Source organism: Oculina patagonica, chromosome 11 (assembly GCF_052425735.1).
Source record: "Oculina patagonica isolate OP01 chromosome 11, crgOcupat, whole genome shotgun sequence".
Taxonomy (NCBI): Eukaryota; Metazoa; Cnidaria; class Anthozoa; order Scleractinia; family Oculinidae; genus Oculina; species Oculina patagonica.
In genome coordinates, this window is record NC_135768.1 from 11,729,431 (window position 1) to 11,748,763 (window position 19,333).

General features: G+C 38.9%; 1 protein-coding gene and 1 long non-coding RNA gene across 2 annotated transcripts; one reads left to right on the forward strand and one right to left on the reverse strand.

Annotated features, from left to right (window-relative positions):
- The first annotated feature begins 101 nt into the window (after window positions 1–101).
- On the forward strand, window positions 102–11,780 carry LOC144631027 (D-serine dehydratase-like). The gene is made up of 7 exons (XM_078489388.1): window positions 102–263; window positions 2,635–2,912; window positions 3,031–3,211; window positions 6,152–6,273; window positions 7,621–7,810; window positions 9,703–9,808; window positions 10,774–11,780. Exons 1-7 carry the CDS (start codon window positions 115–117, stop codon window positions 10,861–10,863), a joined length of 1,116 nt encoding a protein of 371 aa, XP_078345514.1. The 5' UTR covers window positions 102–114; the 3' UTR covers window positions 10,864–11,780.
- Window positions 11,643–13,963, reverse strand: LOC144631028 (uncharacterized). The gene is made up of 3 exons (XR_013566658.1): window positions 13,869–13,963; window positions 12,227–12,405; window positions 11,643–11,782 (listed from the first exon to the last, which is right to left on the reverse strand). It is a non-coding gene; the product is annotated as an uncharacterized LOC144631028 (long non-coding RNA).
- Window positions 13,964–19,333: the final 5,370 nt, after the last annotated feature.

Below are 19,333 nucleotides of genomic sequence, written 5' to 3' on the forward strand. Positions count from 1 at the left end.
TATGACAACAAATCCATCATCGAAACCAAAACTGGAGCCAGACTTACTCGCTTCTGAGTGTGGCACTTGGTAAAGGCGCCTGGGTACTAGTACGACCTGGAGAGCTGAAGCAAAATGGCGGGGAAGAGACTTGTTTCTGATTTGCGAACACCAGCATTTCTGATTGACTTAGAGAAAGTAAAAAACAATTGTAAAGCCATGATTGAAAGATGCAAAAGCCTTGGAGTTCAACTGCGGACAAATATGAAGACCCACAGAACACTGTAAGTAAAAAAAGTTCCGGCCAGTGTTGCATGCAACTTTCCCCAGGGCCATTCCATTCTATATCTCCCCCCCCCCCTCCTTGCCTATAGATGAAATTTTCTGAAGGGGCTTTGAAGATCATTTCTGAGGGGGTAGCCCTGTTGGCATTTTTTGATATTTTGAATATTTCTGAAGGGGTTATGGAAAAGTTGGCTTTTTTTCTGAAGGGGTTTTGAAAAATCAGGTTATTTCTGAAGGGGGGGGGGGGGGATCATGTCAGCACTTTTTTTCTTAGGAGGTAAATTTTGTCTTACCATATCAATAGGGGAGTGGATGTAAAATGCAATTGCCCAAAATCAGTGAAATCGATGATGAGAAATTAATCGGGCAAGATTGTGTTTTTGTGTTTTTCCAACCCTAATACTGAGTTTATTTTATGTAATTTGGCTTCCTAGACTTTTAAACTCCTTAGTTATTTTAGGAAGCCAATACCCTTTTTACTTTAATTTCTATTCTATGTAAATTTCTTCTTTTTCTATGTATAAGAGTGAATTCGTGTAACCCGTTTTTTATATGTTAATGAGTCGTATAATATTCTAATGTTTGTGTACAATAAAACAATACACGAGTGGTCAGCAAACCTCAAAGAAATCACTTTAATAGGTATACAGAAAATAATTATAAACAGGACGTGTCTTTCTTTAAGCACTTCAAGAACATGTTCAACCTAAATCGAAAATTAGCGGTCTGGTTCAAATCACGCAGGATTTAGTCATTTCACATTGTTGTTTTTCAGAAGATGGGAAAGAAATTTGCCAAGAGTAATAGAACACGTGCACAGCTATTTTCCTGCTCATTAAACCATTTGTTTGCTAAACAAAAGTTGTTTGTCGTCGTGATTTGCTAAAGCTCCCCATTGGATTGCTCGCGCAGAATTGTGTTACAGTCAAGTTTAATTTGTTTTTCTTTACGGGATGTTGAATATAAAATGTTTGTCTAAAATCGCAAGACAATTCAAGGCATGATAAATTTTAAGCCCCGTTATCTGTTTTGGTTTTTACATATTGGTAAATGCTTGAATTTTAACCTGACTTCCACATGCAAATAATTACGATTTGTCCGCAATTTTCTGTTTTCCTGTGACAGCTCATTTAAATATTACACGGCACATTTGCATATAAAAAACGGGTTACAGGAATTCACTCTATAGGGTTAAATAAAGATTGTTGTTTTTGTAACCCCATACATTAATTGTGCATACAGTTCTTTGTTTATAAAGGGCCTTTGGGACTAAAGCTGTTTGTTTGAGGTGGCCCAATCAATTGCTATCAATCGGTAATGGTTAGTTAATTGATATCAATTGTCATTGATTGTCATTGATATCTCGCAGCATGAATGGTATCCCCAGGACAATTTCCCAGAATACCACAATACCTAGCAAGCTGGGCATGGCTCAAGCTCTTCTAGACCGCTAAATGATACCAAAAAACTAAGAATAGAAGTTATATTTGAATATTTCTTCGTGTGCAGCCCTTAACAAGACCATTATGGCTGTGTGTCTGTTGTGGCTTAAAAGGCCAAATCGGGAGTGGCAGTCTTCCCACACTGGAAACAGATGTACTCTGTCAACGGTCTGTCTTCCTCCATTTAAATTATGGGTAAATGTACAATAAAAATGTATCAGTTGCCAGCTTTTTGCATTCCATGGATTGTAACAGGATAAATAGACCTTGTCACGGTTTCAAATGCCATCTTGAGTGTTTGTATGCAATTCGATGGCAAATAAGTTTTTCAAAAATTGAATTCTAAACAGTCTCCTTGTGGTGTGAAATTTTCAACAATATTATATGTGCCAAGAATTCTTGTCAGTATTATCTTGTAGCATTCAAATAGTGTACATGCACATGATTTCAACTGTTCATTTAACATGCTTCAATTCTACCATGAAAAGATTCTGTTTTCCCAACTATATATGATAAGAATTAAGGCAAGAAAAAATATATAGCGTGGCCAGTTTGTCTGGTGAAAGGGATCCTTCAGAAATCAGCATTCATCTGATTGAGTAGTAACTTTTGACAGCCAGAAGTAAAACAGATGGCAATTAAACAATACTTGCATGTTGATTAGGGGTGTATGGTAAAAACAATGCCATTATTGTAGGCATTTCCCCTGCCTTGCCTCCCCCCCCCCCTCTGATTGCCCCTTGCACTCGCTCCCTGTGCCTAAACACCTCTTCTCTCTAATCCTTTTGAACACCTGCAATGAAGGCTACACTGTATATAAAGCTCACTGATTGGCACATTGTTGCTGCTTCACATTAGATCAAATTCTATCTTGTGTCTGACTATATAGCTAGCATCTAAAAAATTACCTGTTGTTTTGTTATATCAGAGAAGCTGGGGAGTACATGACTGGAGGCACAAAGAGATGCATATCAGTGTCAACATTAGCAGACGCAGAGTTTTATGCCAGTGATGGCTACGATGACATCACATACGCTTATCCTCTTTCTCCTGACAAGGTTCCACAGGCTACCCAGCTTTTGTTGCGACTTGACAAGTTCCATGTCTTGATAGATAACTATGTTATTCTTGATGCACTGACTGCTGCTCCTCTTGAAGGAAAAAAGTGGTCAGTTTTTCTCAAAGTAAACTGTGGTTACAACCGAGGTAATTAAGCTATAACTGAAAAAATTATGCTCAACAGGCATGTGCTATCAAAATCACAGTCAGAATGGCATTGCATTAAGGAATGTACTGGTAATGCTGTCTTATATTGTTTTTTCAGCTGGTGTGTGGTATGATGATCCTCAAAGTGTTAACTTGGCCAGGAAAATAGCTTCCAAGAGTTGTGTGACTTTTAAAGGTCTCTACATACATGAGGGAGATACATACAAGTGCAGAGGTGAAGATGAAATTAAACAAAGTGCTGCTGAGTCATTTAAGAGGCTAAACACATTTTCAAACAGGTGAGAATTTTATCCATGTTTTATATAAACATGCAATAAGCTTTATTAACATTTTTTGTGCTCACTTGACTTCGTCTGTGGCTTGGAGATAAAGCGACAAGGGGAGCAGACTTTCATAGCTAAACTTGATCACGCTTACTCAGGATTCTGGGGAAAATCGACCCTGTTCCAGAGTCAAAAATGTGATTTTTATACCCTGTTCCAGACATAGGCGTACGGGCACCTCCGGAACTGGGGGGGTGGAGACCTTATTGCCCGAAAAAAAATGGTATGGGTTGAAAGGCAATTAAAGAGGCACGTAATATGGACAACAAAATGTGCATTGAAATAGTTGTGTACAAACTTCGCCTTCTTGCTAAAAGGAACCATAGTTCTTTAATTAATTTCGTGGCCTTGCCAGAAAGTGTTAATGTACTGAATCCTCTTTTTTTAGAAATATTTTTTTTATTTACTCTAGTTCAGAAAAAGTTGCAGTATTTTTTTGGAAGCTAATTTACATTGTTTTTCCCCCACTTGAAAGTTTTACAAAAGCGTGTGAAACATTCACGGGTAAATTGGTTAGAAGGTTTGGACTAGCCCTGGGAACTTACTATTTGAGTGAAAAGCATTTATTTAGCTTCATCACATTTGTAATAGACTGTTCACAGCCCTCTATTTTTTCGTGTTTTCTCGCCGATGAGCGCACGGTGAGAACAGCGTGAGAACTGGACGCCAGCGCAAAACGGAAGAAGCAAGGGGGTGGGGGGCGGGGCGAGAAAAAAAAATAGAGGGGCTGTAGACATCTTTGGAAATATTGAATTTCCCGTTTCTCCAGAAATGGAAAATTCCCATTGGTTGAATGGCGGCAAAAGTGTCATCACCTTGACAATGGTCGATCATGATGGCTTGCAGGCGGCGTCTTGCGGTTTGTTTGAGTTGTCATCACTATTGACATGCTGTGGTTTGTGATGAATCGATTATTGGAATGCTCGTTGGAGAAACTTCCAAACGTTTCGTCGCTCAAAGACGAGCAGAAAGAGGCTGTTCGCCAGCTTCTTTGTTCGAAGGACGTAGTTGGAATTTTACCGACTGGTTTCAGCATAACTTTTGCCTCGCCGACGACGTGTGAGGCGAACGTGACATTCTTTTGAATCGAGATTTCTTTATAAATTCAATATTGCTTGCTGCACTTCCAGCTTTAGATGCACAAGATGAACACACTCTACTAGAATGAAATTCGTCTTTTTGCACTGCAATTCCCAAATCGGCCAAGACGTCTGCCAACTTTCGCCGGAAAACACCTTTGCGTTTTGGCTCGACAAATAAATTTTCCGTAGAGATGTAAGATGTCTTGCTGAAGTTCCCCAAACGAATCGCGAATGAGTACCTGCATATTCTGCAAAAATCGGAGGGACCGATTGATTTCGGCTTTTTGCCTCTTTTTACAGGTTTTTGGGGGTTGAAGAAGTCGTCTCGGACGACATCCTCAACACCGAAATAAAAACTCACGTGTTGTTGTCACCACACGTGTAGTTGTTTTGTAAAGTGACACTTTACAAAATTATCAATTAAACAAGCACTAAACCGCTCAAATTTTATTGGTCCGATTTAATTGAGCCGGAGTTGTAAATTACAAGGCGATGACAAGGGGAGGAGTCTAATACTTCCACTTTTATTCAACGATGTCTACAGCCTCTCTATTTTTCTTTCGCTCGCTTCCCGCCCCCTCCCCCTACGCGCTCGCGCTTCGCGCTTGCTCACTCGCTTCGTTTGCTTTTTTGCGTTGAAAAATCGAGAGGCTGTGGACAGTCTACATTTGTAAATGTATCACAGCTTTGTTTTAGGGTCTTAGACTGGATCCATCGCGCGCAAATGCCCAAGCTATGGAAAAGTCATTGCAACTGAATAAAACTGAGGGGCAACGCAGAATTTGCGAGAAAACTCAAACATGATAAAAGCAACTTGCGAGAGGAAACGAAAGCAGATGAATGAGAAATTTGGACTTTTGAACCACAAAGTTCGGTATATTTCCAGTACTAAGTACCTTTCCTGTTGATGTAATTCGTTTTGAACGTAATGTTCAGATTTGTCGGCTTATTTTCTATTTTTCCCTAGGCTTGTTGCCCGAATTCTGAGCATTTTGCCCGAAAAATGTCGGCACTGTGGGGGGCTGCAGCCCCCCTCGCCCCCCGCCTTGTACGCCTATGGTTCCAGAGTCAGAGAGACAAAAAACATACCCTGTTGAGCGGCACATACCCACAAAGCCCTTCATATGAGAGTAGGGGGAAGGGGCCGGGGGGGGGGGGGGCTTGATTTGTTGTTTTGGTTTGGTGATAGTCACCCTTAAAGTTGCAGCTTCAGCTCTGTTAGGTAAAAGAAAGGAGAAATTAGGTCATGATCTGTGTAAACACCTTGGCAGGATTATAAAGGTGAAAAGCTAAGGCTGTCTACAAAAGATTAGTGTGAAGGCCACTGAAGAGGAATGGCATCCTCGTGACTCACCAAAAATGGAGCTGCAATACAAATTATAGAAGTACTTTCACTGAAAAACACTGAATTAAAACTAAGCTGCTAAGATCTAAAAAAAGTTAATCTTTGGTTCAAAATTTTTCAAACCAGTTTGATTTTTATTTCCCTTCGTCTCATTTCTATTATCATAATATTCATAATGTATCAATAACAACTTTATTAATGTGTCAAAAATGATTAGCTAAGTGGAAAAGTCTCCTCTACTTAAACTTAACTAAAATCTATGAAACAAAGATAAATTAAAATCAAGCTGGTTTGAAAAAATTTAAAGCAAAGATAAATTTAAATCAGATCATAGCACATATTATATACACATTGTGTACCTTTTATATATTAATTGACTAAGTACTTGGTTAGCTACATAGATTCTATAGATAAATTTATTTCTCAAAAAAATATTTTAATTTCTTAATATATCTGTTTGTCTGTAAGACTTAAAGATGCTGGTCTTGAATTACCTGTTGTGGCCATTGGGGCTACTCCAACTTGCTCAAAGCCCCCAGATGACATTTATGGAATCAATGAGTTTCATCCAGGAAATTATATATTTTATGGTAGGTTTATTGTTCATTGCCCTGTATTGCAAGTTGTGCATCCTTCTTCGGCATCCTCGTCTCAGAGAGGCGATGGTCAGCACATCAGTGTCGACAGGCTCTTGAGTGATTAAAAAGCCTGATTCTTGAGTGGCAGTCTTTGTTGCAGCTGGTACAGATGTAGTTGGTGGCCTCATGAACTGATACTTGTCATTCCTTTCTCGGGGACCCCAATTTTTTGTTTAAGTCTCCTTGGCTGATGGTAATCAATGAGTAGGCAAAGTTTGGTTGAAAATCTGTGTTCAGTTCTAATTCGGGGCAATGACCTTAAATACAAGCTGCCATGAGTTACTATGGGGGTACAGCACTGCTTGAATGTACACCCAAAGGTTTGTCCTGGATGAACTTGATTGATAGCCAAATGTGGTATGATCGACGCAATGAAGAAATAGTGACGTGAAGTATATGAAATGATTTGCTAAAATTTGCTATTGTCAAGCAATTGTTTTCTTATTGATTGTTTTCAGATGTGAAAGAATAATTCACAAAAGTTAGATCCTGTTTATAATCGCTTGACTGAACTTTCTATCAATCACCAACATTAGTGCCAGATGATGGTGAGAAGTGACTGTAACGCGGTTTTTGTCTCGGAGGTTGCTAAGTAACCTGACATATTAGTCTGCATGATTGCTTTCAGAGTACTCATGAGTGCTTGCGCAAGTTTTTAATTGGATGAAATAATTTGAAATCCTTTTAGTGCTTCAACAAAACTGCACTTGTTCCCCCTACTACTGTTATGTTATGAACTTCAGAAGATGAGTAGCTGTGAATAGGTAATACAATACTGAACACAATGATTTATAGTTGGTGTGAGTTATTTTTGATTCGTTGTTAAAGCATTCAATTCAGTGTGTGTGATTTGTTGTTGTTGTTTTTTTTCGTGATGGCATTTTATGCAAATTTGGTGTGTACTTATTGGCTACTGCAAAAACCAGTGTGACTATATAAACAATAGCCTCCATTTGGTGCGAAAATATGCATCGATATTTGTACATGGACATTATCTGTTCCGAGAAGGGAACAGTTTGTTTGTCCAAGGACAAATATCCATGCATATTTTTGAAGCCAAATGGAGGTTGTTGTGTTTATTATCCATATTTTTACACAAGGCTGCAGTTTGAAGGATGGATAACGCTATCCACTCCAGAAGATAGCGTAATGTGTTTTGTCAACACTAATTATTCACTTGATAGTGATTTGTATCTGGTGGAGAGACACTGTTATCCACCCTTTGAACAACTGGGACAGAAATATAAAAGAGGGCCGATCTCAAGGTACAAGAGGTAATCATTTGTTTTTCTTCTCCAGATTATGAGCAGTTCCTGGTGGGGTCATGCAAAATGGATGATATTGCAGTGCGAGTATTGACAAGAGTCATTGGGCATTATCCAGAGCGGGGCCAAATTTTGATTGACTGTGGTTGGACTGGATTGTCACATGACAGCCTTGGAAAACTACCAACAGGGTTTTGTTACATTGAAGGACATCCCAACCTCAAGTAAGTCCAAATAATTTGTTTGTTATGTTTTCCCTACACATGCAAAATCAATACAGGGTCTGTATGCGTCTTGAAAACCCTTGAGTTTCTGGAGTCCGATTTCAAGGCCTTGAAAGTACTTGGAATTGGTTTTCAGTCCTTGAAAAAACCTTTATTTTTTCCTTGAACGTGAAAAGGCTTCAAGGCAATGAGAAGACTGCCAAAATATGCGATTTTTTTAGTTCTTTAGCAAGCACATCAACGGCACAACAGACTGGAAATCGTTGATTTGGGGTAAATTTCATGAAAAAAAGTCCTTGAAGTTTCCAAGAAGGGTCCTGGAAAGTCCTTGAAATTCAAGTTTTTGAATTTTTGGCCTGAAAAAGTGTACGAACCCTGTCAATAGAATCCACCACATAGCCATATATATCCTTTGGAAACTTTCAGATCAACATCCGAGTGTCAATTAGCTGAGTAGCTTCTCTAATTTAACATGACTGCTTATGTACAATGTCTACTTTATCTCCTTCATGTCTTCTACACACCATACAATTGTAAATCTGTTTTCTGATGATCTGCTAACCCTTGGTAAACCAGAAACAAAGCTCAGTTCCGTCAGTGTTTCCCTTATGCCATTGTGCATAACCCTGTGGCGACAGACTCTGTTACCTTAAAATTTTGATTCAGTGGCAAAGACTTCTGAGACTTCTTTATCCACAACAATTCATTGAACAGCACTTCTTCACTCGTCAGACTTTCAGAACTCAAAGCACTAACGGACTGGTGGTGCCTTGTAAAAGTGCATGACACAGGCAGTTTCTCTACAGAGTTTGTATAAGTCACTGTAGTCTTCATAATTCACGACAGTTGCTACTTTATACCTTTACTACTTCTGGTGTGTTTTCACAAGGACTTAGTTGATTCTGCTAGTTCTCATACTGCCAAGCAGTCTGGGTTGCTAAATCATTTCTGATACATCTTCAATTTTGACGACCCTCAATTTCTTCAAGACCATTAACCATGACTATGATTAACTTTGGCTCATTCAGCATTGAAACAGAGCATACTTTTCAGGAACCGTTTTGAAATTGTTATCTTCACATGTAAAGATAACTCAATTGGCATAAAAACAAGCACCTACATCTAGTACCGCCATGTCAAGTGAAGCAAAAAGGCAAGGTTCTCGGGGAGCGGGGTACTGCCTGTGGATATGACAAGGGGCCAGCTCAGTTCTTTTGGTTTTTAAATCATTTCTTTTTTTTTGTAATTCTTTAAATACTATCAATGTGTGAAGAAGTTAAATGCATGACATTGACATTTTTACAAGAGACACAATATGATGTAAAATTTCCATCGCATTTGGCCTTGCTACTTTCTAACTCTTCACCTCTCTTTCAAGTAACACTAATCTGGTTGCAGTTTCTACAGTAAAAGAACTACCTGGTTTGAAAATTTTCTTAGTTTGAATTGATGATGGTTTAGCTTATACCAAAATATAACAGTTAACCAACCAAATTGTCATTTATTAATGTTTAAATATTTTCGGACACACTGAAGCTATTTGGGTTATCCTTTATTCTCTATGTTCTGGCTATATTCAAGGAATGGAATCCTTCGTTTTTGCGCCAAATCTTCCCCTGTGATCACTATACAAAAAGAGTTAAAATCGGTTGTTTTATTTTATTTTATTTGCCTTTGTGTTTTTGTGGAGCATGCATCTTTTGTTCTGTTGCTTCATATTTTTTTGTGCTGCAGGAAGAAACCCTCTGGGAGTGATCAAGGGAAGGACCTTTGCTTGACAACTAAGCCGTGGCGTTTTTTGTATTGATCTACCTTTGAAAAGAAAGAAAATACACAAATGAAGCCTAATAGGAGTGGTATATTGACTAATATATTACTGTCCTTGATTACAGGCTTCTTAAAATGTCTCAGGAAGTTGGTACAGTAGAAGCAGTTGAAGGGTCCCTAGATGTATTCCACTACCCAATTGGCTCATTTCTGAAATTAATACCCTATCACGTAAGTATTACAGTATAAGTGCTATTTTAATTGTAAATAGACATAATGCTGTCTTGGTTTTTTTTTTGTTTTTTAATTTTCTAGGTTGCAATATTAGGAATACACAGCCATAAAATCCGATTTTGGAAGCTTAAATATTTATAATAGCAGTTAAATGGCGTAACGATGGTGCGTTAAATGTCATACCGTAAAATTCTGGTTATAAGCCCCCCTCCCCGGTATAGGCCCATCTTTCTGGAAACAAAAAAATACATCCGATTGTACAGTCCAGATTATCCCAATATATTAGGACAGTCATGACGTCACGGATCTAAGTCCCCCCGGATATAATTCTTATTACTCTTAAAAAAGTATAAACCTTTTTTCAAATATCATCAAAATCGTCCCAAGTAGGTTGAAGGTTGAGCAAGTAATGTAGTGGCAAGTGACACCAGTGAAGTTGCAGAAAATATGAAAAGTGACTTGTGTCGTGAGCATCATCCCCTTTACAAAATAAACCTGTTACCCAAATTTCTCAAGGCAGCAATAAATATTTAGAAGCAGTTAGGACTCCATACGCCTTCCGTACGTCGGAACGAAAACACAAGACACACAACACCAGTGGGAGGCTGGGACGAGTTTCTCTTGTCGTGTCCATCATTTAAGTGCCTTTAGAACGAAGGTGGGGATCGTACTACCAGTCATGTCTGCAATATTGGCTTGAGTGCCTTGAGAACGAAGCTGAGCTCATAGTTATTTTCGTAAGCATTCTAGCTGTGGATCGATCATGTGTTTTTTCCATGTTTCTTCACCTTCTGAAAAGAAGCTCATGAATCCCCTCGAAAAACTCTGCCTTCAATACGGTACCCCTATATCATTTCCTTTAAATTACCAGTGAACTTCCAATTGACTAGGGGGGGGGGGAGGTATTGATATTTTATTAGAACCACACAGTAACAAGCCTTGTAACTTTTGTATCTTTTAAGGCATGTGCCACTGCCTATATGCATCCTGGGTACTATGTTGTGAATGAGGATCAAGTTGTGGACAAGTGGATTCCTAATAGAGGCTGGTGAATTGTCACAGGTGAACGACTGGATGTGAACGTCTGAGGCTTGATTTGGTGACAGCCATGCCAAACAGGCTGTCATTATATTCTTAGACTTGGACTGGATCTAGCTTGTTCTGGCAGCTTCATGTCATTTGCATACAGATTGTCAATATTTTTATCCGATATTTTTATCAGCACTTTTAAAAATTTAAAATTAGAAATTGAAATAAAAACATATATAAAATGTTTGAAGTATAAAAACTGCTAAGAATGCCACTATTTGAGGAGACGTTCCAGAACATTTTAATACCTTCAAAACCACCTTGAAAGATTTACACGGAAACAGCTATCTTCCGTTCCTAGACATCCAAAAATAACAACTGACTGGGCAAAGAGAACTGAAAACTACAAATGCAGCATCGACTGGTCATCGTTACCAGATATAGAATAATATAATTAGACATATAATATAGAATAATATAGAAATTTTTAATTGTAAAGTACTTCAAGCTTTTTATTGATATAATGTTTAAAACATTATTCTTAATTTTTAGAACATACGTTTAATTTGATATTTTTACCTTTTTTACTTAAGTTTTAACCTTGTAAGTAGTTTTATGCGAGGACCTTCCTGAAATCCACTCAGAGTGATGGGAGCTGCCACTTAAAAAATATTATTATAGCAGTAGTATAGCAGTAGCAGTAATACGAAGAAAAAATGAATTTTATAATAGACTAGTTTGATAAAAAAAAAGTAAATTAAAGGTGGAATTAAAATGACTTAACAGCTTTATCAAATTTTGGATAAGGGGGCTACTTCTTATTGGAAAGGAAAGGACTTCCAAAGTTTTAGAGCAACTACTTCAAAAGAATGATCACTTAATGTTGTTCAGGTCCGATATTTCACTATATTTCCTCGCAATTAGACCGTAACATGTTTCTGCCTTAATACTCTTTATAAATTCTGACGCTGACTTATTTGAGCGTAAACAACGCTCATAATGTGCTCAAGACGTTTCGCAGCGGTGGTGGACAAGTCAGGCGATTACCACAGGAGGCTTTTCCTAGAAGCGTGGCATTCGCAGAGGGACCAGAATGCGGGAAATGAACACATAGACATCCCTGATGTATATAAGTCACTTACATAATGTTCATAGTCTCGCGCAGCGTTCGCGTGTATTTGTATTAGTCACTCGCGCGCGCGTACAATGTGAAACCGTTAAAGAGCCGTTTTATGCCATGATAACAACCGAAGAAGACCGAAGATTCTCGGTCGAAACGTCTTGAGCACATTATGAGCGTTGTTTACGCTCAAATAAGTCAGCGTCAGAATTTATAGAGTATTAATGTCAACTCCTGACTGTAATTTTGGTATTTTATGTTTCTGCCTGCTTCCCAATAATCTATTAGCTCTAGAATATAGCTTGGGGCCAAGCCTTGGATGGCTTTTAAAAAATAAATAGTAATATTTGAAGTAAAGGGTGCACTGGTGAAGCCATTTTTTGGGCAGGAATCTCATTAGTGGTTGACACTAATACATTCACTGGGTGACGTCGTTGGCTATTGCCTCGATCGAGTTTCCCTAATGGTCGCGGGTCGCGGGTTTTAAATAAGTCGCGGGTTTTGAAAAAGTCGCGGGTTTTGAAAAAAGTCGCGTGTTTTTAAAAAGTTGCGAGTTTTCGATAGAAACTATTTATTTCTCAGTAAAATTCATTCAAACAAATTTAAACTCGTTTTCTTGGGAACTACGTTACAAAGTAGCCAATTACTTTGCGGGTTAAACAATCAAATTACGAACTTCGGAACAAACTCCCCAACTTTGGTTCGGCTGAACTTCCCAAGTTTGCAAGTTGAGGGGAAACAAGACACGTTGCTCGAAAGTCATGGTCATGTCGGAAATTTAGGTGAAGAAAACATGACAGCAGCGGTAATGTTCCAGCGATTCCAGTGGCTAGAGTTACAAAATATTTTGTTGAAGTTGAAGAGCCTGACGTCGTTTCGCATGAGCGATCTGCCGATAAATAAATTTTACGTCGGCTGAAATTTGGTCAAATTTAGCTTTTTATATACAGCAAATACATCTTTAAAATTTTTGTGAGGCTTTAACTTCAATGTCAAGTCTTCTGCGTTTGTAAACCGAATGAAAGTGGACGGCTTTACCGATCTTCACGTGAAATTAATTTTATACAAATGCGAAAGAGTCAGACAATTTAAATTAAAAGTTGCGACACGTTTACGGCTCAGTTCTATTTTTATGGTACGTGTTTTCTTCCGATGGTTTAGCGAAGCAAAACCATTTCTGTCAACATAACTACACAAGGGTTTTTAAAATCTGCGCCAGTTAAAAATATTTTAAAGAGTTTTTGCCACAGAATACTAGTAAAATATATTTATCAACCGTACGCGTTCAATCATGAATACTTTGGTTCAACTTCATGATCGCTCGCGCGCAACGTTGTTTTCAAACTTAAAAGCTTGATTGCAAATCATGCAATGTTTGATACCCAATTTGAACATGTTTTTTTTTCAGGACGTGATGCAACGGACGGTATATGTAATCCTTATACTTACTGTGGGTCAGAACGTTGATACCGACGCCGTGCTTGTTCAAACAAATATTTTGAAACTCGAGCAGCTAGAATCGCTGAAATATTTCTGCCACCACTTTGTAACGTGTCTCGTTCCTCCTCAACTTGCAAACTTGGGAAGTTCAGAAGTTCAGTCGGCAAAAGTTTGGGAAGTTTGTTCCGAAGTTCGCAATTTGATTGTCTAACTCGCAACGTTACTTCGTTACGTAGTTTCTAAGAAAACGCGATCATTTTAAAACCGGCGTCTTTGCAACCGGTTTAAATTTGTTTGAATGAATTCTACTGAGAAATAAATGCATTCTATTGAAAACTCGCAACTTTTTAAAAACACGCGAATTTTTCAAAACCCGCGACTTTTTCAAAACCCGCGACTTATTTAAAAACCCGTGACACGCGACTTGAAACCCGCGACCCGCGACCCGCGACCATTAGGGAAACTCGCCTCGATCTCATAAATAAAATGCGGTGAATTGTTAACATCGTATAAGCGGTTCTATTTTTGATCAGTGATGTTACAAAGTTAGTTGCGCAACAGAGTATTTTTTGTATTTTAACACACAAAACAGGCAGAACAGGTGCATATACAGAAAGAAAAAAACGAAAATGTGATAGAAAAAGCTAGCTAAATTTAGTTTACAAATTGATAGTATTTTTACAAACAAAAAATCTTAGCTAACAAACTGATAATATTGTGCGATAAATGAATAAATGTAAAGAAACACTTAATAAAAGTCAATGAATAAATTAAAAACATGAGTCAAAATTTTTATGGTATATTTTTAATTAATGATAAATGGAAAAATGAATTTCCTTGTGCTGCGTGGCACTTGTAAAAGTACAACAGTATAATAAAGTTCTCACTAAATGAGTTGAAAGTGCCTTTAAAATAGTTAAAAGATCCAAACGTTTCGGGCTTAGCCCTTCATCAGTGGAAAGTTGATTTCAACTGAAATCGACTTTCCACTGATGAAGGGCTAAGCCCGAAACGTTTGGATTTTTTAACTATTTTAAAGGCACTTTCAACTCATTTAGTGAGAACTTTATTATACTTTTGTAATTGTTAATTAGTTGTTGTTTACTAAAGTTTATCAGCGACAGGGTTTTTTCCTTTTTTGCAGGAAAGACGCTGTTTGTGAGCGGCGAAGCCGCGATCGTGGCTCGTTCGACCGTGGCTTCGCCACTCTAGCAACGATCGCGGCTTCGCTGCCTATTTTTCGCCGCAGAATACCCCTCTGGCACCCAGGGTAAGGTTGTGCTGACTGCTGGTGTAAATAGTGGTACGGATCTATTGTAGACCTGGGACCAGTTGTTCAGAAGGTTAATGACGCTATCCACCGGATAAATCGCTATCCAGTGGATAAGTGTTAGCAAAACATACTGCGCTATCCACCGGATAAATCACTATCCAGTGGATAAGTGTTAGCAAAACATACTGCGCTATCCACCGGATAAATCACTATCCAGTGGATAAGTGTTAGCAAAACATACTGCGCTATCCAACGGATAAATCACTATCCAGTGGATAAGTGTTAGCAAAACATACTGCGCTATCCAACGGATAAATCACTATCCAGTGGATAAGTGTTAGCAAAACATACTGCGCTATCCACCGGATAAATCACTATCCAGTGGATAAGTGTTAGCAAAACATACTGCGCTATCCACCGGATAAATCACTATCCAGTGGATAAGTGTTAGCAAAACATACTGCGCTATCCAACGGATAAATCACTATCCAGTGGATAAGTGTTAGCAAAACATACTGCGCTATCCACCGGATAAATCACTATCCAGTGGATAAGTGTTAGCAAAACATACTGCGCTATCCACCGGATAAATCACTATCCAGTGGATAAGTGTTAGCAAAACATACTGCGCTATCCAACGGATAAATCGCTATCCAGTGGATAAGTGTTAGCAAAACATACTGCGCTATCCAACGGATAAATCACTATCCAGTGGATAAGTGTTAGCAAAACATACTGCGCTATCCACCGGATAAATCACTATCCAGTGGATAAGTGTTAGCAAAACATACTGCGCTATCCACCGGATAAATCACTATCCAGTGGATAAGTGTTAGCAAAACATACTGCGCTATCCACTGGATAAATCACTATCCAGTGGATAAGTGTTAGCAAAACATACTGCGCTATCCAACGGATAAATCACTATCCAGTGGATAAGTGTTAGCAAAACATAGTGCGCTATCCAACGGATAAATCACTATCCAGTGGATAAGTCTTAGCAAAACATACTGCGCTATCCACCGGATAAATCACTATCCAGTGGATAAGTGTTAGCAAAACATACTGCGCTATCCACCGGATAAATCACTATCCAGTGGATAAGTGTTAGCAAAACATACTGCGCTATCCAACGGATAAATCACTATCCAGTGGATAAGTGTTAGCAAAACATACTGCGCTATCCAACGGATAAATCACTATCCAGTGGATAAGTGTTAGCAAAACATACTGCGCTATCCACCGGATAAATCACTATCCAGTGGATAAGTGTTAGCAAAACATACTGCGCTATCCACCGGATAAATCACTATCCAGTGGATAAGTGTTAGCAAAACATACTGCGCTATCCACCGGATAAATCACTATCCAGTGGATAAGTGTTAGCAAAACATACTGCGCTATCCAACAGATAAATCACTATCCAGTGGATAAGTGTTAGCAAAACATACTGCGCTATCCACCGGATAAATCACTATCCAGTGGATAAGTGTTAGCAAAACATAGTGCGCTATCCAACGGATAAATCACTATCCAGTGGATAAGTGTTAGCAAAACATACTGCGCTATCCAACGGATAAATCACTATCCAGTGGATAAGTCTTAGCAAAACATACTGCGCTATCCACCGGATAAATCACTATCCAGTGGATAAGTGTTAGCAAAACATACTGCGCTATCCAACGGATAAATCACTATCCAGTGGATAAGTGTTAGCAAAACATACTGCGCTATCCAACGGATAAATCACTATCCAGTGGATAAGTGTTAGCAAAACATACTGCGCTATCCACCGGATAAATCACTATCCAGTGGATAAGTGTTAGCAAAACATACTGCGCTATCCACCGGATAAATCACTATCCAGTGGATAAGTGTTAGCAAAACATACTGCGCTATCCACCGGATAAATCACTATCCAGTGGATAAGTGTTAGCAAAACATAGTGCGCTATCCAACGGATAAATCACTATCCAGTGGATAAGTGTTAGCAAAACATACTGCGCTATCCACCGGATAAATCACTATCCAGTGGATAAGTGTTAGCAAAACATACTGCGCTATCCACCGGATAAATCACTATCCAGTGGATAAGTGTTAGCAAAACATACTGCGCTATCCACCGGATAAATCACTATCCAGTGGATAAGTGTTAGCAAAACATAGTGCGCTATCCAACGGATAAATCACTATCCAGTGGATAAGTGTTAGCAAAACATACTGCGCTATCCAACGGATAAATCACTATCCAGTGGATAAGTGTTAGCAAAACATACTGCGCTATCCACCGGATAAATCACTATCCAGTGGATAAGTGTTAGCAAAACATACTGCGCTATCCACCGGATAAATCACTATCCAGTGGATAAGTGTTAGCAAAACATAGTGCGCTATCCAACGGATAAATCACTATCCAGTGGATAAGTGTTAGCAAAACATACTGCGCTATCCACCGGATAAATCACTATCCAGTGGATAAGTGTTAGCAAAACATACTGCGCTATCCACCGGATAAATCACTATCCAGTGGATAAGTGTTAGCAAAACATACTGCGCTATCCACCGGATAAATCACTATCCAGTGGATAAGTGTTAGCAAAACATAGTGCGCTATCCAACGGATAAATCACTATCCAGTGGATAAGTGTTAGCAAAACATACTGCGCTATCCAACGGATAAATCACTATCCAGTGGATAAGTGTTAGCAAAACATACTGCGCTATCCACCGGATAAATCACTATCCAGTGGATAAGTGTTAGCAAAACATACTGCGCTATCCAACGGATAAATCGCTATCCAGTGGATAAGTGTTAGCAAAACATCCTGCGCTATCCAACGGATAAATCACTATCCAGTGGATAACTGTTAGCAAAACATACTGCGCTATCCAACGGATAAATCACTATCCAGTGGATAAGTGTTAGCAAAACATACTGCGCTATCCACCGGATAAATCACTATCCAGTGGATAAGTGTTAGCAAAACATACTGCGCTATCCACCGGATAAATCACTATCCAGTGGATAAGTGTTAGCAAAACATACTGCGCTATCCCCTGGATAAATCACTATCCAGTGGATAAGTGTTAGCAAAACATACTGCGCTATCCACCGGATAAATCACTATCCAGTGGATAAGTGTTAGCAAAACATACTGCGCTATCCAACGGATAAATCACTATCCAGTGGATAAGTGTTAGCAAAACATACTGCGCTATCCAACGGATAAATCACTATCCAGTGGATAAGTGTTAGCAAAACATACTGCGCTATCCAACGGATAAATCACTATCCAGTGGATAAGTGTTAGCAAAACATACTGCGCTATCCACCGGATAAATCACTATCCAGTGGATAAGTGTTAGCAAAACATACTGCGCTATCCAACGGATAAATCACTATCCAGTGGATAAGTGTTAGCAAAACATACTGCGCTATCCAACGGATAAATCACTATCCAGTGGATAAGTGTTAGCAAAACATACTGCGCTATCCACCGGATAAATCACTATCCAGTGGATAAGTGTTAGCAAAACATACTGCGCTATCCACCGGATAAATCACTATCCAGTGGATAAGTGTTAGCAAAACATACTGCGCTATCCACCGGATAAATCACTATCCAGTGGATAAGTGTTAGCAAAACATAGTGCGCTATCCAACGGATAAATCACTATTCAGTGGATAAGTGTTAGCAAAACATACTGCGCTATCCACCGGATAAATCACTATCCAGTGGATAAGTGTTAGCAAAACATACTGCGCTATCCACCGGATAAATCACTATCCAGTGGATAAGTGTTAGCAAAACATACTGCGCTATCCACCGGATAAATCACTATCCAGTGGATAAGTGTTAGCAAAACATAGTGCGCTATCCAACGGATAAATCACTATCCAGTGGATAAGTGTTAGCAAAACATACTGCGCTATCCAACGGATAAATCACTATCCAGTGGATAAGTGTTAGCAAAACATACTGCGCTATCCACCGGATAAATCACTATCCAGTGGATAAGTGTTAGCAAAACATACTGCGCTATCCACTGGATAAATCACTATCCAGTGGATAAGTGTTAGCAAAACATACTGCGCTATCCAACGGATAAATCACTATCCAGTTGATAAGTGTTAGCAAAACATACTGCGCTATCCAACGGATAAATCACTATCCAGTGGATAAGTGTTAGCAAAACATACTGCGCTATCCAACGGATAAATCACTATCCACTGGATAAGTGTTAGCAAAACATAATCCGCTATCCACCGGATAAATCACTATCCAGTGGATAAGTGTTAGCAAAACATACTGCGCTATCCACCGGATAAATCACTATCCAGTGGATAAGTGTTAGCAAAACATAGTGCGCTATCCAACGGATAAATCACTATCCAGTGGATAAGTGTTAGCAAAACATACTGCGCTATCCAACGGATAAATCACTATCCAGTGGATAAGTGTTAGCAAAACATACTGCGCTATCCAACGGATAAATCACTATCCAGTGGATAAGTGTTAGCAAAACATACTGCGCTATCCAACGGATAAATCACTATCCAGTGGATAAGTGTTAGCAAAACATACTGCGCTATCCAACGGATAAATCACTATCCAGTAGATAAGTGTTAGCAAAACATACTGCGCTATCCACTGGATAA

Excerpts from the sequence above, each read along its gene's own strand:
- LOC144631027 (XM_078489388.1), top strand. The coding sequence starts at position 115 with ATGGCGGGGAAGAGACTTGTTTCTGATTTGCGAACACCAGCATTTCTG. Across the intron at positions 264-2,634 it reads ATGAAGACCCACAGAACACT|AGAAGCTGGGGAGTACATGA; the intron begins GTAAGTAAAAAA and ends TTGTTATATCAG. Across the intron at positions 2,913-3,030 it reads AAACTGTGGTTACAACCGAG|CTGGTGTGTGGTATGATGAT; the intron begins GTAATTAAGCTA and ends TTGTTTTTTCAG.